The following is a 25496-nucleotide window of genomic DNA, read 5'->3' as shown; positions in this document are numbered from 1 at the left end:
CTTACGTGCTTCATGTGTGCTTCATGTATTAATGTTAACATTAGTTGTGAGGTAGGTACTGTTAGCATTCCCATGTGTGATTGAGTAAATCGAGGTTTAAAGATGTTCATCCAGACTTGACCCTGTACCAGCTGTGTAACCTTGAGAAATCTACTTGATCAACCTTTTTAAGCCTCGGTTTCCTTAACCATGGAGATAGAGCCTTAGCGGAGGGAACAGCAGAGCTCTCCAAAGAAGAAGTAATTCTTACCCCTTGTTCTTCCTCTTCTCCTCTTCCTCCTCCTTTTTCTTAACCCAACTTAGCTGAAGTAGTAAATGTCAGTAAATGAATTACGGTGAATTCACTTTAAAAAATTTTTATTGAATATATGAATGTGTCAGAAAATCTTCCTTAAATTGGTGGAACCTATGAACTGATTCAGTTTGCTCTCTAGCTGGCCATGGGGAGCACAAACAGTTTGTAAAACGTTTACAGTGTGACTTAAATGCTGCCCATCCTCTTTTGCGTCCTGGCCCACCACCTCTTTAGTCTATAGTTATAGGAAAGCTTATTTGCCACCTGCCCCCAGGATTAGCACACTGCCCTGCAGGAAACCTGGGGCTTTGAAGTCAGGCAAACCTGGGTCAGAGTTTTTGGTTCAAACATTTCTTAACCATGTTACTGGGAGAAATTCAGGAGAAATTTTTCCGTGCCTCAGTTTCTTCATCTGTAAATAGGGATGATAATACTTTGAAAGATTTGTTGTGGCTATTGGAAATAAGAGCTGTTGGAAGTCTGAAACTTATAGGTGATCAATATGTAGGAGATGTTACTGACAAAACTGGGGTTGATTAATAAGCTGTTTCCACTGGGGGCTGCCACGTCTGTTGCTGTGTCGTCTTCCTTCTCTCCCAACTTGAAAACTCAAATATATCATCAATTATAGCAATATTTCCACCAGCTGCTCTCAAGCTGAGCCTTTCAAATCATGATCTTAAAATAACATCAGTATGTATCTCTGTTTTTGTTTCTGTGCCTCATAGGTTCAACGTTAACTCCGTCATGTCCTTCGGCAGAGACATGGAGCTGGAGCACTTTGATGAGCGCGATAAGGCGCAGAGATACAGCAGAGGGTCGCGGGTGAACGGGCTGCCCAGCCCAACGCACAGCGCCCACTGCAGCTTTTACCGAACGCGCACCCTGCAGACCCTCAGCTCTGAGAAGAAGGCCAAGAAAGTTCGTTTCTATCGAAACGGAGATCGATACTTCAAAGGGATTGTGTATGCCATCTCCCCAGACCGGTTCCGATCTTTTGAGGCCCTGCTGGCTGATTTGACCCGAACTCTGTCGGATAACGTGAATTTGCCCCAGGGAGTAAGAACAATCTACACCATTGATGGGCTCAAGAAGATATCCAGCCTGGACCAACTGGTGGAAGGTGAGCATTATGAAATAACTAGCAGGTGACTCTAGAGGATACTTCTCACATTTCCACGTTGTTCTGGCCATCTCCCACTTGCGCCATCAGAGGTATCCTTCAGCCTTAGGGCTGTGGTCCCTATTGTTTCACACATTTAAGACTTCACTTTGCTGTATTGTAGTGTAAAAAGAAAAAAACTAATGGTGTTAAGTCAGGTAGCTTAGAATACTGGGTTGAGGGAAGAAAGGTCTTAATTCTACAGCATTCTCTCTTTTTTTGTCCCATCCATGCTACATTAGTTTTAAAAGTCCATTTTCAGATCTTAAATCACATACTTCGTATTCTTTTCTAGGTGCAAATCGAACTTTTGCTTTCACAATTTCTGAAAGTACTTGAACTGAAAATTACTAATGGATCATGAAATTTTAGAGTTGAAAGGAATTTTAGATAGGTGTCAGACCCATTAATTGAGACTGAGACCCAGAAAATTCATGTGACGTGTCTGTGGTTACATGGTAATTAGTGGTGATGCTGGACCAAAAATTAGGATTTCTGGCAATTCTTTCTAATATGATGCTTCCTTTTAAGGTTAAAGGGTTGTTGTCTTTGTATGGTATTTGGGGATATAAAGGAATCAATCTGTTTGGTTTATTTTTTTTAAGTCCAATTTAGGTTAATAGTAATGATCTGTTTTAGACATTTCGTGTGGCTGTGGGACTGTTTGGGTCCACAGATGAGGCCTGGTGTCCTGTGCAAGCAGAGTTGATTCCCTACTCTGAGCTACTCTTGCCTTGGTACCAACTCCATTTGACAGGACATAATGCGTTTAATCGCCTTAGAAACCATAAGCAAAGTAGAATGACTTGGAGAGAAATAACTGGGGTTAAATTGATTGCTAAGGTATAAACGGGGATGGCTGATCCTCTTTGGAGGGTAGGTTTTTCTAAGACTGAGGTCTCAAGGTCCTGATGGGGTAATACATGGCAGAGAGAACATGGAAAGGGTTGGAAGTACATGTTTTCACCCGGAGTTCATCTTTCCTCCAGACACGATTGCCCAGACCCTGTTATCTTACTGGATCCTGGAGGAATGCCCTGCATGTAACGTCCTCCCTCTGTTGTGCGGGGAGCAGGAAGCTTCCCTGCCAGCCCTCCGTGGAGCTTTGGGTTGCTCTGCCCTGACCGCACACAGGGAAGCTCGCTTGTCCTCCTTTGGAACCAGAGTTTGTATGTGGTTCAGGGCTGAGGCCTTCTTGTGTCTTTCTCCCATTTTCCTTCCCTTTATCCCCTGGCAGGATGCCAGGCCAGTCACAGTATGACCGGACTTGAGAGGATGCGGAGGAGCCTGGGTTTGGTGTGTTTATTTTGTGGGAATTCACATCTCTTTTCGATGACTTGTCATCCTGCCAAGATGCCTGTAGGCTTGGCCTTTTTCCTTCTATTCAGATGTTGGAACTTCCAGTAAATTAAAGGGGAAGAATAAACATGAAATCTTTCTGCAGCAGCTTTGATTTTTGCGCCCTGTCCTTTTCATGACCTTGGAAAATATAAGGATAAATAAAACGTTTAGGGGGATATTACAGGGGATCTGGATAGAGATTAAATGCAAAGTCAGGTGCATGACCCGTCACCAAACCATCCTTTTGAGGGTTGATGGTGTTGTAGGGAAATGTGCCAAGATCTCAAAGCACATTCTCGGACAGCTGGAGTTTGATTCCTCATCTGTGCAGCATCCATGGTGGGAGGGAGACTTCAGTCAGTTTCCCACTCAGACTTGATCTTTACTGAGAAGTGGCCAGAGATATTTCCATAATTCCCATCCACCAAAGAGAGGGTACAAGAGGTAGGAAATGACACTATTTTACATCCAGGGACCAGCAAAATCATGACATGCCTGCCGCCGTCTTCTTTGTCAGTTTTTTAACACAAAAGAATGCCTGCTCTGAGAGACTGCTGTCCTGACCGAGGATATTCATGATAGCTCACAGTTATTGAGCATGTGCCTTGCAAGTACGAACACATTTAATTCTCTCAATGATCCTAGGAGGTAAGTACTGTTATCATCTTACACTAAGATGAGAAAAGTGAGGTACAGTGTGGTTAAGTGATCTGCTCATAGTCACACAGCAAGGCATGGTAGAGTCACGATTTGAACCCAGGAAGGCTGGTGCCAGAGCTGGAGCTCATAACCGCCACTAATAAGATACTGACTGGGGTATTCTTAGTGGCTTTTAAATGAAATTTTATTGTATTAGCTTCTTGGAAACAAATGTTTTTAACCTTGACTTAATTCCAGGAGTGACAGATACTGCTCCTAGAAACACTAATGTTCTCATTTGCCTCCAAATACTTTTCCCCAATCAATATGAAGTAGCTGCGTATTGACTATTCCGATGTTAAAAAATTACTTTTTTGGAAATAAATACTTTTTTCTGATTGAATGAATGAATAACTTCAGTACAGTATTTAAGTTCACATATTACAGCATTTTAAAAAAATTTTCATTTTAAACAGATTTTTTTCTCATTTATAACACTGACAATTAGCGTGCAGCTGCACTTACTGGTGAAAGAGCTGAAATTCATTTGGATTCGCCTCTTTGTCAATTACATTTTTGCTTAGTCTGTTGAAATGCAAACCATTGCTTCATATTCATCATTAAGTTCATATCTCTCACTTTACATACTAATTTTATGTAAACGTCAGTGCGTGTTGTTAGCTTCTCATTTCCTCTTCCAAAATGATGATGTTTGAGTTTTAAATTAAATCCTTTTAGTGAGTACATTGTCAAGTGCATTTGACTTGTAATTTTTCTTTTGTTTGTTGTTTCTCACTTATCTCAGACTAAAAATTCTGAATTACAATCACAAGGACATGTGAGTTTCTTTATTTTTAATGGTCTCACCGGCACCTGCATCGCTTTATTATTGTTATATGCAGATTCTTATGCCTAAATTTGGTTTAAGCACGTTGATAGAGCTGGCTCTTAGCCTGAAGTATAAATGCATGAGTGAGTGTATGTTTGTGTGTGCATAAATATGATTGTGTCTGTCATCGCACGTATGTATATATACACAGACATGCACACACACACTTAAGAGGAGACCATGAATGACACTCTTAATTGTTTGCTTTCAGAGTGGCCTTCATATGTTTTAAAAAAATCTTGATGCTTAATAAGGAAAGTTGAATTGTAGCCTATTTCTGCAAGTAATTCACCTTGAGACTTGGCCTCATTTTCCCTTTATTGCCTCTTTTTCCCCAATTTTGCACTATTTATATTCCACAGTAGGTGTGTAAATTCTGTCGAGATAAATGAAGGAATAACATTTAAAACCTTTGAACTCTTAGGAGAAAGATGTACTATAAATCCCAAGCATTGATTGGTGGGTTGGTTTTTTTTCTTCATAAGATGCTTAAGCATCAGTGACGTATGTGTTGAGGGACAGGCATCTCCCCCTGCCCCCCTGCCACATTTAAGTAGACTTTTATTTTTAGTGCAGTTTTAGGTGCACGGCAAAATTGAGCAGAAAGTACAGAGATTTCCCATATCCCCCTGCCCCCACTCATGAGCAACCTCCCCCATTATCACCAGGGGGGTATATTTGTTGACAATTGATGAGTCTGCGCTGACATGTCATTATCACCCCAAGTCCACAGTTTACATTAGGGTCCGTTCTTGGTGTTATACATTCTGTGGGTTTTGACAAAGGTGTAATGACATCCAGCATCATAGTATCACACTGTGTAGTTTCACCGTCCTAAAAATCCTCTGTGCTCCTCCTATTCATCCCCCCTCCTCCCTAACTCCTGGCAACCACTGATCTTTTACTATCTCAGGCATTCTTTTAACATCTTGTGTGAATGTAGATATGAGAGGGCCAGAACATTTCCTTTAAGCATTAGGATAAAAACTATGCAGATGTGTTATCTTCAGGATATAAATAAGGTAATTTGTACATCAGATTTGCCTGTATTAGAAACAAGTCCCACATCTTCCTCGGCTCCCATGCACAGCTTGACAGCCCCGCCAGTGGACACTGCCTGACTCTGGAGCTGCAATGTGAGGGCTTTTCCCAGGTCCCCAACAGAATAAACCCATGTGTCACCCCATGGTTAGGGAATCTCTCTCCAACCATGATTTCCAGGCATCCAGCTCTCTTGACAATTTTTCTTTCCCCTGACTAGGTGTCATCTACTTTCTTTCTCTAATGCACTGGCTTCCTCTATGCCTCTCCTTGCTATATTAAACATTTTTAAATTAATTTTTGAAAATTTATAAAACATACTCTCTCTAAAATTCCCCAGTGGCAATGAATTTACTAGTTTTTTGAGTAACCTCTCAGACATAGCAGCGTATGGTGAACATATACATGTCATTTGCCCAGAAGGTAACTTTGCTCACAGCTCTGCACCTTGCTTTGTGCACTTAACAATGTATCATATCATACATCTAGAACTAATGTGTTCTTTTTACTGACTTCATAGCATTCCTTTATACAAATGTTCCATAATTTATTTAACCTGTGTTTTATTGGTGGGCATTTAGGTTGTGTCCAATCCTTTGTTATTAGAAACAGTTTTGCAGTAAATATCCGTGGATATAAGTTTTCCACTCTTGTAGGAGAATATCTGTAGGATAAATTCCTGGAAGTAATATTGTTGGATAGAGAGGTACAAGCAGTAAACTTTTAAGAGCTGTTGCAAAATTCTCTTCATAGAGGTGGTACCAGTTTACACACCCCCCAGTAATGTATGAGTGGCTGTTTTTCTACACCCCCAGCAAGACAATGTGTTACCAAATATTTTGCCATTTGCCAATCTATTAAGAAAAGAAAAACGTGTATCTTGTTATAGTTTTAATTTTGATCTTTTCATATGATTAAAAGGCATTTGTATTTATTTTTTGATGTATTGTCTCTTCATAGCTTTTGACCATTTTTCTACCTGATTGAGGTCTTTTTTAATTGGCTTGTAGGATTTTTTTCTTTTAAAGATGTTAGCCCTTTGTGATATTAATTGAAAGTATTTTTTTCCAGATTTTCCTTTATCTACTGACTTGTTTATTATGATTTTTGCTATGCAGATTTAAAAAAAAATTATATAATCAAAAGTATCACTCTTTTCATTTATGGCTTGATCTTCATGCCTCTTGGGCCCTCTGTACTCTGAGATTATGAAGCCATTTCCCTCATCTTCTAGTATTTATATGTTTTTGTTAAAAAGAATATTCTAATGGGAGTTGTATTAGGACAGTACGTGAAGTAGGGATTCAATTTTATTTTTTCCAGGCTACCTGGCTCATGTTTTAAAGTTTTTATTTTGAAATTAATTTGCACTTATCAGAAGTGTCACAAAGATAGGGAGTTCCCATATGCCCTTCACCCATTTTCCCCTAGTGGAACATCTTACACAATCATGGTACAATTATCAGAAGTAAAAATTAACTTTAGAACAATGCTGGTAACAAAACTACAGGCTTTATTCAGCCTTCATCAATTTTTCCACTAATGGCCTTTTTATGGTTCCAGAATCACATATTGCATTTCGTTGTCATATCTCCTTCATGTCCTCCAAGTTGTGACAGTTCTTCAGTCTTTCCTTATCTTTAATGACATGACAGTTTTGAAGATTACTGGTCAGTTGTTTTGTAGAATGTCTCTCAATTTGGGTTTACCTGATGGGTTTAGCTTCAGTTTGGGTTGAAGTTATGCATTTGTGGCGAGAATTCCGTAGAAGTGATATTATGTCCTTCTCAGTGTGTCATTTCAGGGGGTACATGATATTGCTGTGTCTAACCGCTGGTGAAGTTAACCATGATCAGCTGGTTAAGGTGGTGTCTGCCAGCTATCTTCACTCTACAGTTACTATTCCCCCTTTTGTAATTAATACATATTTTGGGGAGAAACTTTGAGGCTATGTAAATATCTTGTTTCTCCTTAAACTTTTGCCCATGAATGTTGGCATTTATTGGTGGGTTTTATCTGTAGCAATGATTACTTACTGTCTTGTTCTAATGGTGATTTTCTATCCCTTTTTACTTGTCTCACCTTTAAACAAGGTGTCCTCCACTTTTCTGTCTTTGGATCATCTCCTGTGGTGTCCCATTATTTTAACTACTCTTTTAAGAGCAATTACTCCTAACCAGACCTTTCTTTGGCACTGCAACCACCTGGATATAGACAACTGATACTCTCATCATTAGTCCTTTCAGACTCAACATGTATTAATGTGACCTCATTCTTTTCCATTATCCAGAATTCATTCTTCTCATGTTCTGGATCTTGTTAAATGGTCTCACCATCTAACTTAACATCACCCTTGACTCCTTCTCTTCATCTCTCAAATACAAGCTATCACCAAATTCTGTTGATTCTGCTTAAGGCAGTTCTTCAATTTTTTTCTCTTCTCTCCACCACCATTATTATAGTTTTCAAGTCCTTATTACTGTTTTAACAATGTTATTTTTTTTTGACTGAAGGAGTGATACATTTTTCTACAGTGAGCATTTTGTAGAAAATTTTGAAAGATACAAAAAGTTAAAAAATATTAAATTATAACTCCTTGTATTCCTACCACTTGACTCCTGTCATCTCTTCCCTATACTATTGTAATAGGCTCCTAAGATAAGAATACATATCTTAGTTTTTCTTTCTCAGTTAGTTTTTCTTTTTCCATATAGAATCTGTATTTGCCCCTGCTTTTCTGTTCCCTTTACGGCTTCTCTTAGATCAGGTCCTTTGGGACACATGTGTCCTATATAGTAGTCTTCCAACCAGTTTCCTGCCTATAAACCTGGCCACAGATAAACCACTTTGTGCTATAATGGCTCCTCTGCTTACATGTAGAATACACCCAGTCTTTCAGTCTTGAACGTGTTTCTCTTGGCTATTGCGCTCCTGTTCCTTCCTTCCAATCTGGCCTTGTCTCCTCTTACCCATTGATACACTCAGCACTGAGCTCATCTGCTCTCTTCTTGTACTCTCCCATCTCTGGGCCTCCCTTCTCTCCTGTAAGGAGGGTGAGATGGGTGCCCTCCTGAGAGTGCGTGGCTCATGGTTAAGTCATGGCTCTGGAGTCAGACCATCTGTGTCTGAATCCTGGCTCCACCTTTGCTAGCCAGGTGACCTTGAGCAAGCTGCCTAACTCTTTGTGCCTCAGTTTGCCCTCTGATAAGTGGTGTGTTCATACTTAGCTCATGGGGTTGTGGTGAGGATTACAGGTAAAATAGCATGTGTTAGAACAGGGTCTGCTATGTGGCAAACATTCAGATAACCTGTTCTGCCTATAACATCTCCATTCTCATCCCCTCAGCCTACAGATATACAAGTCTCCCACAATCTAAAAATTTCATTCCTTTATCTTGCTGACCTCTCAAATGCAGAGCTCTTCCATGATAAATATCTGTGTTTGCTGCCTTTACTTCCTCAACTTCCAATCTTACTTCAGTCCCCTGATTAGCATCATTACACTGTAATATGCTTATTTATTTTATATCAAGGAGCCATTGGAGTCCTCGCTGCCTAACACAGTAGTTGCAAGTACTCAATAAATTTCACTGGAAGAAAGGAGAAAGAGAGAATGAATAGATAAATGAATGAATGCAAGCAATCTGGCATCACTACCTACCTGAAGTGGCCATTACAGGTGGCCTCCTAATGGCCAGGCCAGTGATCTCTGCTGTCCCTGGAGCACTGGATGCTGATGTCTGGAACTCTTCCAGCCATGTACTCACCAACCCTTGGTTTTGGTGGCTCCAGGCACCTGATTTCTCTCACTTCCCTTCAATGGCTCCTCCAGCTCTGGGCACTCTTTAAATACTGGTGTTGCCCTAGAGTTCATCTTGTCCTGCTGGGTGTGGTCTCCCTGAGCATTTTCTTCAATTCCCACAACTGCTGCTGTCTCATCCGTTTTCCCTCCCAAACTCTAGACCGATGTTTCTAGCTGCTTGCTGGAATTCTCCAACTGGTTGGCTCCTAGCAACTTCAAATTCAATATGTACACAACCAAATTAATTTCCTTTCTTACCGTCTAATCCAAACTTGTTTCCCTTCTTATTTTATCTATTGTGGTGTATGGGAATTGGCCAAAATAGAAATTTCAATGTCATCATTTCAGTGTTGTCATTGACTCGTATTCCCTTGGGCCCCACATCCAATCAGTTGCCAATTCTGCAATCCCATTGATTGATTCTATCTGCTAAGGACTCCTCATAGCATCTACTTCTCTCTGTCCCTAGCACAGATGTGTAAAGTTCAGTTATCCATCTGCTCTCCCGCTCTATTGTAATAGCTTTCTAAATGGTATCTTGACTTCTGTCTCCCCACATCCTAACTTCAGCCCTTTCTTCATACTGCAAGCAGTGTGATCTTTCTAAAACCCAGGTCTGATCATGCATAAAAACTTTGACCTTGTTGCCTACTGCAGTCTTACTCTAACTTGTTTGTCCATGGAACCATATTATTTTATTTTTTGAGAGAGATACATTAATATTTCACAGACTGTCCCTTTATAGTATTCTGCAGTAGAGCATGTTATTATTTTATCTTGATCTGAAATGCTGTCCTCTTTAGTTTTTGCCAATGAAAATCCTACCGTTGCTTTCAAGGTCAGCATGAATTCCATTTCTTCTTTGATCGCTCAGTGGGAAGTGGGAATTGATTTCTTTCTCCTCTGAATTAGGATTGCCTGACTACTGATTTAGCAATGATCATTTATTGCTTTGTGGTGGAGTCTTTTCATATACATGTCTTGCTTTCTAAGCTCTTTGGAGACAAGCTCATGACTTAGGATACTTTTCACTCCCCAGAGTAGCTAATTCAGGTCTTGTACCTATTATTGAGGATTTATGAGGTTGTTTCCAATTTTGGGGTTTCATGGCTGATGCTGTATGTACTTGTTGCAATTTTGTTATTTGTTTTTCTGTTATTTCCTTAGGAGAAATTTTTAGCAATGAGAATGAACGCTTTCATGGCTCTAAATCCAGTTTGCCATGTTGCTTCTAAAAGGGTTGTTACCAGTTTACAATTTCTCTAGTGGTGTTTTCTATTGATATTTTGTACAGTTTTTATCCTTTGTCATATATTTAGTACCTTGTATTTTTGTAAATTCTAGTAGGCTTTGTACATTATGTTAACCCATTATTGTATTATAAGTCTTCAGTCAGTTTTCCTCTTTTTATTGTAGTTTCTCTACTTTTCAGTTATATCAGTTTCAAGTTTAAAAAAAATTGGATCTCTCAGTTTTTTCCTTTATGTTATTTTTCTGTTGCTTTGAATTTGAGAAGTTGGCATTTTCCACAGGCCTGACATGCACATTCAAATTTTATTTTCTGTGAGCTTATTTTTATGTACTGTTGTATTATGAAAGACTTCCAAGGAAGAATGATCCGTCAGTGCCTTTGGGGAATCTTGTTTTTTTTGCCTTTAATGACACTATCAAAATCATCTTCTTAAACCAGCGCCTTCCAGGTAGGTTATGAAATATTATTGTGTATATCAGAGATAGACTCATAAAATATAATATGCAGAAGGCACTTTATGATATTTTATTCTGTAAATAGTATCTTTCGTGTAATTTAACTCAGTTCAATTTCAGAAGTTTCAATATATATTTGAATATTTCTAAGCTTTTACTATAACTCACAATAGTAAATTTTAATTGCCAGAGTTTTCAATGAGGAAGTTTATACTCGGGAAAAATGAAATATATTACAGGTACCCCTCATTTCAGATACTTTTGAATATGCCACGTTTTGAACTTGAAGGAATCCTAGAAGAGGAAGCAACCAACTTTAGTAATGTGAAGAATGGAGAATAGGTCATTTTTAGACTAAGGTCAAGTGATGTCACAGCTGGAATTTACAAATCACAACTCTTAGCCAATGAAGAACCTCCAGCAATAAGGGGAAACAGGACAAACTTCTGGAATCTCCTAATATGGGATGTTGTAGAGGAACACCTTCCTAGCTGACTCACCACAAGCCTGGTCAACCAGGGAGCTGGCACCATATTACTGGAAGTTTTCGATGGTGACTTAGAATTTCTTTTAAATGGAAGTCCTCTAAGTTCATAATGGGAGTCCATGGCCAAGTAGAATTAACTTTGTATATTTTATAATAATAAACTTTGTTAGAGAAAATTTATTTCCGTACTTTGAAGAATAATGGTGAATACAGTAATTTAAAGATGCATCTGTTATTTTTTTAAAACAAAATAAAACATGGACTCTTCAGTATCTTAAAAATAATCTAATATGATTATACAGAAATGATTCCATATTCTAAACTCCCCAAAATACCTAAGTCTTTGAGAGAAAAGTTACCATTTTCTGATATTTTAGGAGGTGTTGGTTGGATGCAAACATAGTTTCATGCTTCATTTTCTTACCTTTCGTTTGTTTGTTTGAACTGTCATTTTCTTTGTCTCCGTTTAAAAGCAAATGTTAGTTTTTTGGCTTTTGTAAGTGCATAGCAATTCAGAAAGATGGCTGCTTCTGTAGTTCTTGCTATTTGTTTGGGGTGTGTTGGACACCCAGGGTATTAAATTTTGAGTTAAAGATCAGTCTTAACGCAAAAATTTTTGGCTTGAGTAAACTGGGACAAATTCGCAGTATGATAGCCAGCTAGCAAGTCCTTATGTTTGGTAAATTCTATTCACCTTTACCTCTAAACAGATTTTTATGCCATTTCCTTTAAACCATCTATGATCTTTGCCATCTTACTGTCCTTGTTAACTTCACCTATAGAAACTAATCCAAAATTTTCAAAGCGAATTTTGGGCTAGTTTGCTCAAATATACCTTGGTTTAGATAAATCGACTTTTATTTCATTGTTGCGGTAGAAATTACACCAAAAAAACTTTAGGATGGCTTTGTGTATATAAGAAGTACATTACAGTAATTATAAGTTTTACTTTATCGTGTTATTTTTATTGTTTTTTTTTTCTTTTTTTAAGGATTGGCACCTGAGCTAACAACTGTTGCCACTTTTTTTTTTTTCTTCTTCTTCTCCCCAAAGCCCTCCAGTACATAGTTGTATATTCTAGTTGTAGGTCCTTCTGGTTGTGCTATCTGGGATGCCGCCTCAGCGTGGCCTGGTGAGCCATGCCATGTCCATGCCCAGGATCCGAACCAGTGGAACCCTGAGCCGCTGAAGCAGAGTGTGCAAACTTAACCACTCGGCCACGGGGCCTGTCCCTCGTGTTATTTTTGAATGGCCTTTAACACGTGCACCTCATGTCATGATTTGAATGCAACCTATTGCTGATTCTCGAATCAAGAATATAGCATATCTCTTAACTCTCAGCCTGATTCAGGAAGAGGTTAAACACTGGATATCCAGAGCTATTTGATCAAATCAAGACCATGTGTTGTTCCCATTCAGAACAATTACATTTATTAATTTACAATTATCTATCATATTACCACATTAATTGAAAAGCTATTTTTTACAAAATCATAAAATACAATCAACTTTAATTGAGTTAGGACAGAGGCTGCATCTCTAGCAGTGGGGGGAAATTCAGAATTATGATTAAAATAAAAGTAGTCAAAATGTGAGGTCAAATAAATTTAATGCAAATATATTTGCACAATTAAAAAGAAGGTTATTAATGTAAGGAAAGCCATCTTGGCTTTTCCTGAATTCCTAAATAGTGTATTAGATTCTAAACGACAGCACTATGTGGTGTGTGATCCTGGGTCTGGTGGCCAGCTCCTCCCTCTCCCTTTAGCACAATGTCATCCTTTCCTGGAGTCGCACACCCGCCTCCAACATTTCCTTCCAGTCTTTGAATCTGATAAACCAGGCAGAGGCACCTCAAAGTGACAGCACAGATTAAATACGGATTTCTTTTCATTGTTGTTATTTGACACAAACCACTATCACCTTCTCAAAGTTGTCATGCTTGTAAAAATTTTTAGAGTGCTTTATCTCAGAAGGTGTGAAAGAAGAAGTGTTTTTCTCCTCCAACAAACCATTCCATATTGTTATGTATTTTAAAATTCTTCCCTTTCCTAATTATTCTTTTTCTAAAATTAAAAAAGTTTTCTTTGTTGAAGTGTAAACCCGTCCATGTTTCTGTTTTGATTTTAATTATTGGCTTAGTATATACACTTAGAAGAAATCAGACAATCATATATCTCCAATGAGCACAGAATTCTGACCAAGACTGGTTTTGCCAGCTAAATGATGGCCTGTGTGCCTTGTTGGGGACTGTTTGGGGCACCCTCACATTGAGATGGATCCAAAGTGATGTCTACCGGTAACTTTGTAGTTATAAGCAATTAACACCTGATAATAGAAGACCTGCTTACTGATTTCTAGTAATTGTGTTTTTTAATTTCCCTTTCAGCCTAGCTGTACAGTCAGGGGAATGCAGCCTCAGATGATTGTCATTTGTATGGCACTTTTGCATTTGAGATCACTTTGATCTCTACTGTCTAGTTTGATCTTCACAAAAACCTGATGAGATGAGAGTGGCCACTGGAATATCCTTCGTATGATGGATGAATAAACCACTACCAGGAGGTCTGGGGGACTTGCCCAAGGTCACATGCTTGGAGAGGCCAGGCCTTGAGCCCAGACCTCCAGTGCTGTCCTCCCACTGTCACATTCACACTGTCTCTCCACATAGTCTTCAGAAAATACCCCTGTCGCTGCAGCCTCATGTGTGTGTTTTTGATATCTACATGAACCTTGAGAAAAGCATAGTTGGGACCAGTCATAATCTGCTAGGTGCATAGAAAGGGGATTTGCTGAATTTGTATTATTTGTACAACTTCTAGCGAGGCATAATGTATAAACACACATTAGAGTATATTTTAAAAACATTTGCAAAGTAAATATTTGATAACAGGTATTACTGTACTTTTCAGTTTTAGAAACCCCGGTTCAGTTATTATTATGTGAATATTTATTCTGTAACCCTGGATGCTTGCACTATTAATTTAAAAATAGGAGAAGGACTTAGATACAAGGAAATGGGCTGTGTTGGATATGTCCTAGGTGACTTTATCTGCAATTATGAAGGCTTTTAGCATTTTTACCTATTCCCAGCTATAAAGACTTACTAACACAGAAAGAAGCCATTATAAAATCTTTAATTTCAAATGGCTGTGACCTAACTTTACGAAATGTGTATTTCAGATCAGTCGTTTTGTAATTTGTGATTGTTTAGTACATGGGTTACTTACTTTTTGTATGATCCACATCTCCTTAATAGTCTGAGTATTTTCATTAAGCTATTCTCTAAGGAGTAATTTTTAATAAAAATTTAATTATATTTATTCACTATTTTCTTTTTTTCCAGCTTTATTGGGGGTATAATTGACAAATAAAACTGTAAGATATTTTAAATGTACCTTGTGATGGTTTGATATACCTAGACATCGTGAGAGAATTCCTTCTGGCTGGTTAATTAACACATTCATCACCTCACATACTTATTTGTGTGTGTGTGTGTGAGAACATTTAGGTTTTAATCTCTTAGCAAATTTCAGTTATACTAGACAGTGTTATCAACTGTAGTCACCATGTTACACATTAGATCCTTAGATATTTTCATATTATATAATTATAGTTATTTTAGAGTCAGTTTATGACTCTACAGTTTGTAAGTTGACCACTCAAAACCTTTTATCTATAAACAAGTATAAATTGGCTTCTTAGTGTGTGTGGATCACTGTGCTGGGCCCTGTGTAGCTGGGAGAAAGGGAAGGGGGGTTATTTTGCTTGCTTTCAGAATTTCACTTGACTTTACGAAATGTTTAGCAAACACTCCTGTCAAACTTATAAATTACGTAGCTATTTTAAGAAGCTATTTTCTGATCCATTTTTAGTTATTAAATTATTTCAGGTGGCAAATATAAGTACCTCTGATTTTGAAGTTTTCTGCAAATATAAATATTCCTAAATCCCAAAGAATACTTTCTCTCTTGAATTCAATTTCTTATCTTTCTGAGGTCTATTCAGGTATGTCAGTGTTACTATCACCAATCTGAAGATGAAGAAAGGGAGGCATGATGAGTTTTTTTGTACCTATGATGCCAATCTATTAATAACAGAGCCAGATTAGAAGTCAAAAATCTCTCTTTTGCATTAATTATTAATCATGCTTTCGTTGTTTAAAAAGTCACAATTAGTTCTTGCCTCTAATTAGAAAAGGAAAAATCGAAGACTAGGAAATGAGTTTACCTTGGCGTAAGTTTAAATTTATTTCTCTCTTTCTTAGGAGAGAGTTATGTGTGTGGCTCAATAGAGCCCTTCAAGAAGCTGGAATACACCAAGAACGTGAACCCCAACTGGTCTGTGAATGTCAAGACCACCTCGGCGTCCCGGGCGGTATCATCACTGGCCACTGCCAAAGGGAGCCCTTCAGAGGTGCGGGAGAATAAGGATTTCATTCGGCCCAAGCTGGTCACCATCATCCGAAGTGGGGTGAAGCCACGGAAAGCTGTCAGGATTCTGCTGAACAAGAAAACTGCTCATTCCTTTGAGCAGGTTCTCACTGACATAACCGATGCCATCAAGCTGGACTCGGGTGTGGTGAAACGCCTGTACACCCTGGATGGGAAACAGGTAAGAGAGGTACCATGGTATGACCTTGACTTTACAGGCAAGAACTAGGGACTTGGGGGAGATATATGGCATGCGGTGGGGATCTGAAGCATACATTTTACTGAAGTTGAGGGAGTTGGGTCGTTGAGTCAACAAATACATAGCTGTTGGCCTCAAACCAGCCCAAGGATAGAGTTAGATAGGCTTAACAATAGGAATAAAGTAAAAATGCCTGTTTCTGAAGCTTAAATGGTTATTCAGAGATTTCTGCTTTTTCAGTTATTAATTGCTTCACATAATGGTGCTTTTCAGCCGTCTGTTTTCAATTTTGTCATATAGTAATGTCTTACAGCCTTAAGCATGACTGGAATGTAGAGGTAAATTTTGACCAGAGGGGAAAAATCTAATTCCTTTCTTTGGCCTAAATAATATTTTATAATTTTATGTCTCAGTAATGTTCACTAGTGAGATTTATTTGAAATTTATAGATTTCCACGTACATATCTAAGGAATGAAATATTTCCGTCTGGATGGCTTTAACAAGCATATTTTGAGAATGTTATATGTCTTCTATTAAAAACATAATTTCAGAATTAAAGTTAAGGGGGCATTTCTTTAGCTGTGGAATAGACATCTGTTGACTTGGATGAGTGGACGTTTTCATGTGAGTTGCTCAGATGAACTTTTTTAAAGGTTTGGCAGAACCCCGATGGTGAGCTGAATAAATAAACAGTGACATATGTACAGTGGGATTTGCTGGTCATTCAGAGCTTACCAATGTCTTTTTGTTTAAGATTATAATTTTTAGCATGCTATCTTTGCTTTAAACTTAGTTTTTAATGTGGCTCTGTCTAAATACTTTTTAACTTATTACTTTGAGAGATAATTTGAATGATTTGTACATACAGTACTTAATCCTCAAAACTGGATTCACAGATTAAAAAGTTGATCTTATTAAATAGAAGACTCCTTCAAAGACTTGTATGAGGCTAACACATTGAAATTTTATGAATTAGAAAAAGATGCAAGTACTAGAAATCATGTTAGTCATGAAAGAATTCCTCCCCCAGGGATCCGTTCAAATGCTTTAAGTTATAAAATTCATCAAGAAAGAAGGACTGTCTGCCAGTTGTTCATTTCTATTCACCAATCTTCTGCTTGTTTTGTAAAACTTCCCCTAAGTGTCATGTGGATAAGGATTCTGAGGGATGAAATTCCCAGTCTTCTAGATCTAAGAGGGTGTAGCCTGAATGTCACAATGTATCAGTGATCAGAGTCCACTGCTGGCTTGTGAATTAGAGCAACAGTAAGATGGCAAAATTTGCATTTAAACATTTAAGCCCTTCACTGTTTCTATTTGTAGTGAGTTACTCAACCATCTTGTGGTTCTGCCTTTTCATGTATTGAGTTTTCTCAAGACAGAGGTTTACCTGTTTTCCTAAAAGGTGAAATTTAGAACCAAAAAACCACATATTGATAAATCTTCTCTTCCTCCCTCATTTCAGAATTTTGGGGCTTCCAAATTGCTACACACTGAGTTTAGAAATCAGCACTAACTACCTTAGATAAATTCTGCTATCAACTGATCATTTTTTTTATTCCAAGAATGAAGTTCTAGAATAGGTACTCTGATGTTCTCAATAGTTTTCTTCTTTTAGGAATTTATCTAGTGTCTGTATTTTATAATGCCTGTTTTTGCTGTGTTTTACATGTAAATTATCCAGTGTAATGGAGAAGAATCCAAGGGTTAATGTCAAAAGAGCAGGATTCAAATCTTGGCTCAGTCAGTCACAGATTATTTATGTTTTTAGCAAATCACTTAACTGAACCTCATATACTTTACTCATCAGTAAAACATGGATAAAATGATTGCCTCTGTTTCATAGTGTTTGTGGGATCAACTATAATGATACGTGTGAAAGGAATTTTGAACTGTAATAATAATAATCAGAGCTTTGTTGAGTATTATTCTAAATGCTTTGCATTTATTAGCATGTTTAATTCTCATAACAGCTGGATTGTTATCCCAATCTATCAGATGAGGATACTAAGGCACAGAACTCGTTAAAAAAGCATGTCCAAGACCACATGGAACAAATGGCAGAGTTGGGATTTAATCCAGTCTCTCCAGATCTGGTGCTCATTACCACTATACCACAGCAGATTGTATTAAAACACCAAAGAGATGTCAATGTACTGAGAAAGAATTTTCAAGTGAGTAATTTGTCCAAGGAGGATCATCTGAATGTTTTCTGCTGTATGTTTTCTCCTGCCATCATTCTGCTGACTGTTGTAGTCAACAGCTTTTTGTGGAGCGTTCAGTTTGCTGTTGTGGCATTTCCTCAGTCGTAGCATGTTCTCTTCAGAGCACAAGTGGTGAAAAGCTGCAGAGGAATTGGAGGGTAAAGTGGAAAGAATGTAAAGACTTTTTGCTTGGGTTTCCAGAAGGAACAAAGATGCTTCCTCACGGACCCCAGGAGTCTTTAGAATCGCTTCTGTTCAAAAGAGAAATCTGCCTTCATGAGTGGTGTGTTAGAATTGAATTCTTTGACAGCCTTGGCAGAGTCTAAGGCTTGATAAGCCTCTGAGAATAAACCCTTTTCCTCCAAGCCTTCCTGTGACATGATGCTCTGCCATAGTAGGGTGGTATCGCGTGCTGTCACTGTGGCACTGGGGTCCATCCACCTGCTGTCACTAGGACATCATCCTTAAGATCACTTGTCCACTTGTCCCACTTGTTTTCTTGTTTGTTTTTTAATAGAGTAACTGAACCCTTGTAGCAACCCCAAAAATGATATGGGAAATCCAATGAAGCTTTTAAAGGTAATTTTGTTTATTTGTTTTGAGGAAATAGAATTGTTTAAAAAAGTAATAGCTTGAGGGCTTTAGGTTAATGAGTAGACAGCAAGATATGCGAGCACAGATGCCTTTTCAGATTACCTTCATGCGGCCTGCAGATGTATCCATGGGATGGAAACTGGGGACTCTGGGGTTCCTGACAATGGAGCAATGAGAGCCCCTCCTGCTGTTCCATATGTCACCCAGAGATGGGCGCTGGAGGGTGTGGACCACATGCCACTCTCCCTTATTCTTCCCACCACCAAGCCTCCTTGCTCATTGGCCTCCTGGGTTTGCTTTAGACAGTGCTTTTTTGAGGTGTTTAGGCTGAGATAAGGAAATCAGCATATTGGAAATGCTGCACCATATAGAAGATATTTGACAGGAAGCTGCAAATTCCCCAGATGACACTGAGGCTCATTTGTGAGCAAACCCTTTGTAATTATTTCAACTCCATTCTTTTTTTTTTTTTTTTTGAGGAAGATTAGCCCTGAGCTAACATCCGCTGTCAGTCCTCCTCTTTTTGCTGAGGAAGACTGGCCCTGAGCTAACATCCGTGCCCATCTTCCTCTACTTTATATGTGGGACGCCTACCACAGCATGGCTTGCCACATGGTGCCATGTCCGCACCCGGATCTGAACCAGCGAACCCTGGGCCACCGAAGCGGAACATGCGAACTTAACCACTGCGCCACCAGGCCGGCCCCCATCAACTCCATTCTTTATTCAGGGGCATTGAAGCTCTGGTCGAAGGTTGCTGCAACCTTGCCACCCCTCCTGATACCTTTCGGGGGGCCTCTGCTGACCATGTGATGGCACTTTTTTGCAGGCAGCTGGGGATGTCAAGGAAACACTTGCTGTGTGTTAATTTCAGTGATGCATTATTTATCTGGGCCCTGACTAAGGGCCCCCAAAGAAGGAAAAAGGGCATTTTCTGGCTGAAGGTGAAAGTCACGTCCCCTTTCTCCATATCCCAGGGGAGGCTTTACAGGGTGTGAGAGTCTTTTCTTCTTGCCCCAGTCCAGGCTCTGAATGTGGAATTTTCTGTGGGTTAGTCATGCTCCCTGACAGGTAGCTACTCCCAGAGGTCGTTTGGAGTGTGACTATTTTTTAAGCGATTTAAATAAACCCTAAAGGTACAAGATTTGTTGCAAAGATACACTTGCATATCTCCGGACTCGCTTTTTGGAACAGCTAATCTGGCTGTCTTGAGCTGCTAAGTCTTCTAAATCTGTCATTACTGACTCCTCGCTTAGAAACTGAACAACAGCAATCTTAGAAGGGCTAGTGCCTAAGCAGGCGATTGATACTGTAAAGATCCCAGATAAGGCCCTTCCCGATCATGCTCCTTCCCCACTGACATGTAGTAATGATAAGCTAGATTGCTCTTTAAGTAGAAAATATATGCACATCCCCATCTTATCTACTTTTCGACATTGAAGATAGAAAATAGCGTACTTCAGAAGCAGAGGAAAAACTCACTCAAGGATGTTATATTTTAGCTTATAGACGTTTCACAGAGGTCATGCACTTTGAAAAATCTGCCACTGCTAGTATGCTTTCTAATATGGAAAACACTAGGGATAACTCAGCTAAAGTAAAGGTAACTCATAAACTGATTTAGATGGTAAGCTGTGAGAACAGGCAGCGTAGCCGCTTAGTTCATTCAGGCTGCCATAACAAATACCACAGACTGGTGGCTTATAAACAACGGAAATTTATTTCTCACAGTTCTGGAGGCTGAAAGTCCAAGATGAAGGTGCCAGCAGATTTGGCGGATATGAGCCAGCTCCCTGGTTCATAGATAGTGCCTTTTGGCAGTGTCCTCGCACAGCAGAAGGGGCTAGGGAGCTCTTGGGTGTCTTTTATAAGAGCACTCATTCCATTCATGAGGGCTTTGCCCACATGACTTAATCACCTTCCAAAGGCCCCACCTCCTAGTAGAGTCATCTTGGGGGTTGGGTTTCAGCATATGAATTTTGCTGGGGGCACAAGCATTCAGACCATAGCAGCTGCCATGTAAAGGAAATCCCAGTAGCTGTCAATAAATCAGTTGTTATGTCTTCTCTTTGTCTTTTGATCATTGAATCCCCTTTCCTGTTATAATCATAAAGCTCAAAAGATGCTTGTAAATGTCATGATAATTACAGCCATTTATTTTAGGTAATTAGTGTATGAGTTTATTGGAATTCAGGAAATGGTAATATGATCAATAGGAATCTATAATGAGATATCATAAAATGATCTTTGGTTTTTTCCTTTGGTTTTTAATACCTAATTCTAATCTGAGGTAAAAATAATTTGGTTCACTCTTGAGTTTAGAGAGCTTAGACTGTTTGTTCCCCTTACAAATTAAAAAAGCAGTACACATTACTACCACATCTGACCTTGGCTGTAGCAATTAATGAGCATAGAAAATGTGAAAACCAGAGGTTTCCTAAGGAAAAGGGAGGAATTTAGGATGTGATAGGATTTGGTTGACTGGAAAAGGGGATTTTTTGTAGCTGTTGGTAATAATGGCTTTTTTTTCTATTTCATGAAACTTCTGTGACAGCTCTAATTAACTTTTTAAAGCATATTTAAACCCTTCATTCTTGTATACAGAGTTTTTACTGTTATGATTTGGTATATTATCTATATAACGAATAAGGAAAGTGAATGTAACACCTTTCAGTTTTGTTTGTAACGGATATAAAAAACAAATGACACAGATCATTTAGCTTATGTTTTAAAATGTCAGATTAAAATTTCCTCCCAAAGCTCAGAGCACATGTTAAACCATCCCAATGGTTTACTAGAGTCTGTCTCCACCAGTGGAAAATCTTAGCTGTTTTTCAAAGAAAAAGGAACTTAAGAATAATTATGATACTTCATTTAGGGCATTAAAGTGTCCAGAATAGAACTTTAGGTTACACACCTCTGGTTGATATTCAGGATTTATAAGCTACAACTGTCCCTACGTAGATATTAATTCCCCCAAACTGGGAAGAGTGAAGTCTGTTTCTTCCAGTCTGAGCTCCTCTGACAATGTAATTAATTATGGGTGCCTGCAGTGATGTATGTTTTAAGGCTTGGATTAGTCTCAGGAAAAGTCAGTTTTTCTGTCGATTGAATTCTAATTTGCTGTGAAAAGAATTCTAAGTTTCCCTAGTGTCTCACTATGGAACTGAAGGTCTGTGCCCTGACGCCCGCCCTCCAGGATGGTGAGGGCCCTCTTACAAGAGTGGGCTTCGAGATCCTTTTCTGGTGGTGACTTCTGCTTTTGTGAAAACTGAGAGCCTGATTTAGATTGAGCCTCCTCTGCCTGGAGGAAGCATGTTGGAGTGATGGAAAGAACTTGGACTTTAAAGTCAGCTGGCCCTGTGCTCAGGTTTCAGTCTGAAAAATCTAGCTTGATCCCATTTCTCATTCAGACCTAGAAAATTTAGTTCCCCACTTAATGGATTCAGTTTAAAAATCTTATTTATTGAATGTACTTGTAATGAGGAAATTTGCTCTGGCGTGCTGTAATTTAAGCATAGATATTTGCTGTAACATAATATAGAAGAAAAACACTAGTTTTTATAGGCTGGTTTGAAACACGTGGTTTTAAGACTGCTAGGCTTGGGTTCAAGTCTGTCCTCTACCCCTGGACACAGAGGAGTCTCTTCTCCCTTTGGAAAGAGTTAATTCTCTGATAGTCCTCAGATTTCTCATCTGTATAATAAGAATATTAATAATACCAGCTTTATAACTTGTCATGAGGATTAACTGAAACAATCCATGTGACAAACGTAGTACTGTGGTAGCATTCTATTATTTGTAATTATTATACCTGAAAAGCTGAGGGGTGATGTTTTTGAAAAATAAATCACATTTTAAATGTATTGAGGGAACTCACTATTTAAAATTATCCTTTAATAATTACTAATCATATCTGCCTTTCTAAATGTGGCTTTTCACATGAAAATGCTTCATGGTATAATGAAAAGAGCATGGAATTTGAAATGAGATGCTTATAAGATTGATACCGAACGTCTTAATCTCAAGTTCGTGTGCCGGATGTGCGGTAAACCAGTCACTGAGCCATCAGTGCTTGGAGATGGAGAAAGGGTTTATTTGAATTGGCCAAAACAAGAAGGGAGGATGGGTTCTCTCAAATCTGCCTTAACAAGAGAAGAAAGCAGGGGGATTTTATAGAGCTAAGGGGCTTGGCAGGAGGACTTTCAGAGAAACAAAGGGGTAATCTTTCACTCCAGGGAAGCCCTGGGGCAATCTGATTTCTGGGCATCAATGGCAGCCAGAGGCTGGTCATCCAGTGATCACAACTTCCCTGAAGGTGTTCTCTTGCTTCTGCAAAACAAGCTCACAAATCCTTTGCACCCTTGAGTCACCCCTCAGATTAAATAAGAAAAAAGCACAAAAGGCACTCATGTTCTTATTGAATATCTACAGTAACCCTCAGGTACCTGGCTTCAAGATCAAATCCTGACTTTATCATTCATTAGCTGTGTGAGTCAATTAAACTCCGAACCTCAGTTTCCTCTTTAAAATGGCCGTAATAATGCGTGCCTTATAATATTGATGGGAAAATTAATTGAGAAAATGTGTATCTAAGGGCCCTGGCTTTTCATAGGTAGGTCCTCTATAAATATTAGTCCTCCTCCCTTCTGCTTTCGTTTTCCAGGCTTTCTTAAAAGTACAGAACACAGAGTTGTACAGTCATGTGCCGCATAAAGACATTTCAGTCAACGATGGACTGCATGTATGACAGTGGTCCCATAAGATTAGTATATAGCCTGTGGGTGTGGTAGGCTATACCATCTAGGTTTGTGTAAGTACACTCTATAATATTCTCACAGGGACAAAATCGCCTAGTGACACATTTCTCAGAACATATCCCCATTGTTGTGCGACGCATGGCTGTATAATATTGTGTTTGTAGAATTGGTCATTATGCATTGTTTACATTGCCTGTACTGTAGCTAAACTACTAATGACTGTATTTTTATCATTCCATTTATTGTCAATCAGTTGTGAATATAATCTAGATATTATTTTCTTCACTTGCTTAAGAGTATCTTATTGGCAACCCATTACACCACTATAGTAATGTCAACTTTGTTATAATTATCATTGATTGAACACCTTCTCTGTGTCTGGTGCTGTGGGCTGGTTGCTATATGTATGTTCATCTCATTGAGTCATCACCGCAGCTCTGGAAAGCAAGAATCTTCTCATTCAAACGGAACCTGCTTCATTTACTGTCCATTGTAGACAGCCCCTCAATTCTTGATTATGCTGGTGTGTTGACCATTGATTTGCCTGTTTTACCCTTTGGAATTTATAGGATTAGGCTAGGGAAGGTCTCCTATTGGCCTCTGAATCTCTAGGGCCTGACCCAGTAAATGCTTGTTCAATAAATGATTGAATGGCTAAATGACTGGACGATGGACCAGTTTGGCGTGGGCTACTCCTTTGGCATTAGCACACTGCTTTCGGTATCCTGCAGAGTACAGGTCATGGCCATGTAGATGCTGATTGGTCCCTGGGCTGTGGTTGTGTGTAGCTGTCAATGATGGTGGTGCTTTCTGCAGTGGAACCGCAGATAGTAAGGTGCTCATTTTCTAGTTCAGGCTCCTGCTTCATGAAAGACCCTAGGATAATTGAAAAAAAGCTTATCTGCAATTTTAGAGCATTTTCTCTATTGAAAGAACTTTTATCCTGCGGGGAAACAACAGATAGTTTGTTAGAAAATTTTTGCTGTCTGAGTCAGGAGAATTGCTCTAAATCTTTCTGACATGCCCTCAGCCATCCAGTGAATAAAGAGGGTTAATCAATATGTTCTATGGTTTTAAAAATTGGTGATAGGCCAATAAGAGATTCGCATGAATAGCATCTGGCCCAATTATTGCAGAGACGCAAACCTGCAGTGTTCAAGGGTGTTGGTGGTAGAGCACAATATGGTGCAGCAGATTTTTCTGATTAGTTTAAATTCTTGAAACTGAATTAAATGAAAGAAGGCAGTTTCAGAAATTAAATGGAATTTTAAAAATCCAATTTTAAATCTGAACTATGTTGTAAACAACATGCCACGGAAACAAAAGGATAGATGAGATATTTGTTTTAATTGGCATCTTCCATTGTAAAATTCATATATAATCATTGTAAAGAGTTTTGAAGCAAATGAAGAAATATTAAGATAAATTAAAATGACCTACAGTCTCATTGACAAGATGCCTCTCATTAATTCAGATCCTACTTTATGTACAATTTGGTTTCTTGCATGTAATTTCACATGATACTATGTACATTCATGGGGGAAATGTCTTGAAATTATTATGCCATTCTCTCTCTACCTGTTATTCTATTGTCCAGTGTAAGATCCTTGGAAGACAAGTTGTCCCGTGTGCTTTCCTCTCTAGTAACTCATCTGCAGAACTTCTGTCTGTGTTCTGACTGATGGCTGAGAGCAGTAGTGTAATAGGAATAGTAATCTGACTCAAGTCAGATTGAGAAGCAAACAGTATGTGGAGTAGTTGCTCTCGAGATGTTGTTCAGTGTAATCAGTTATTGGAGGTTAAAAGTATTTCAGAATTCATCCACTTTGTGTAGAGCTCTCTTGGAGAAAAAAAAAAAAACTATAGACATATTTCAAAATCTATCTGTTGAAATAAGTCTAGTGTTTTTCCATAAATACCAGATAACTTAGGCTTTTTAGGT

The 25496-nt window shown here is 38.7% G+C and overlaps 1 protein-coding gene across 5 annotated transcripts in view; it reads left to right on the top strand.

The window, feature by feature from the left end:
• Positions 1 to 25496, top strand: part of DCLK1 (doublecortin like kinase 1) — a 318321-nt gene that overhangs the window by 3842 nt on the left and 288983 nt on the right. For all 5 annotated transcript variants that reach the window (XM_044777291.2, XM_070520527.1, XM_044777292.2 and 2 more), the window contains exons 2-3: positions 1024 to 1418; positions 15631 to 15977. In XM_044777291.2, the coding sequence (XP_044633226.1) occupies positions 1043 to 1418; positions 15631 to 15977 (723 nt within the window). In that variant the 5' untranslated portion in view covers positions 1024 to 1042. The remainder of the gene's footprint in view (positions 1 to 1023; positions 1419 to 15630; positions 15978 to 25496) is intronic.

This window comes from Equus asinus, chromosome 11 (assembly GCF_041296235.1).
Source record: "Equus asinus isolate D_3611 breed Donkey chromosome 11, EquAss-T2T_v2, whole genome shotgun sequence".
NCBI classification, from domain to species: Eukaryota; Metazoa; Chordata; class Mammalia; order Perissodactyla; family Equidae; genus Equus; species Equus asinus.
Note: the sequence above shows the minus strand (reverse complement) of the source record. Positions and strands in the feature narration are given on the sequence as shown.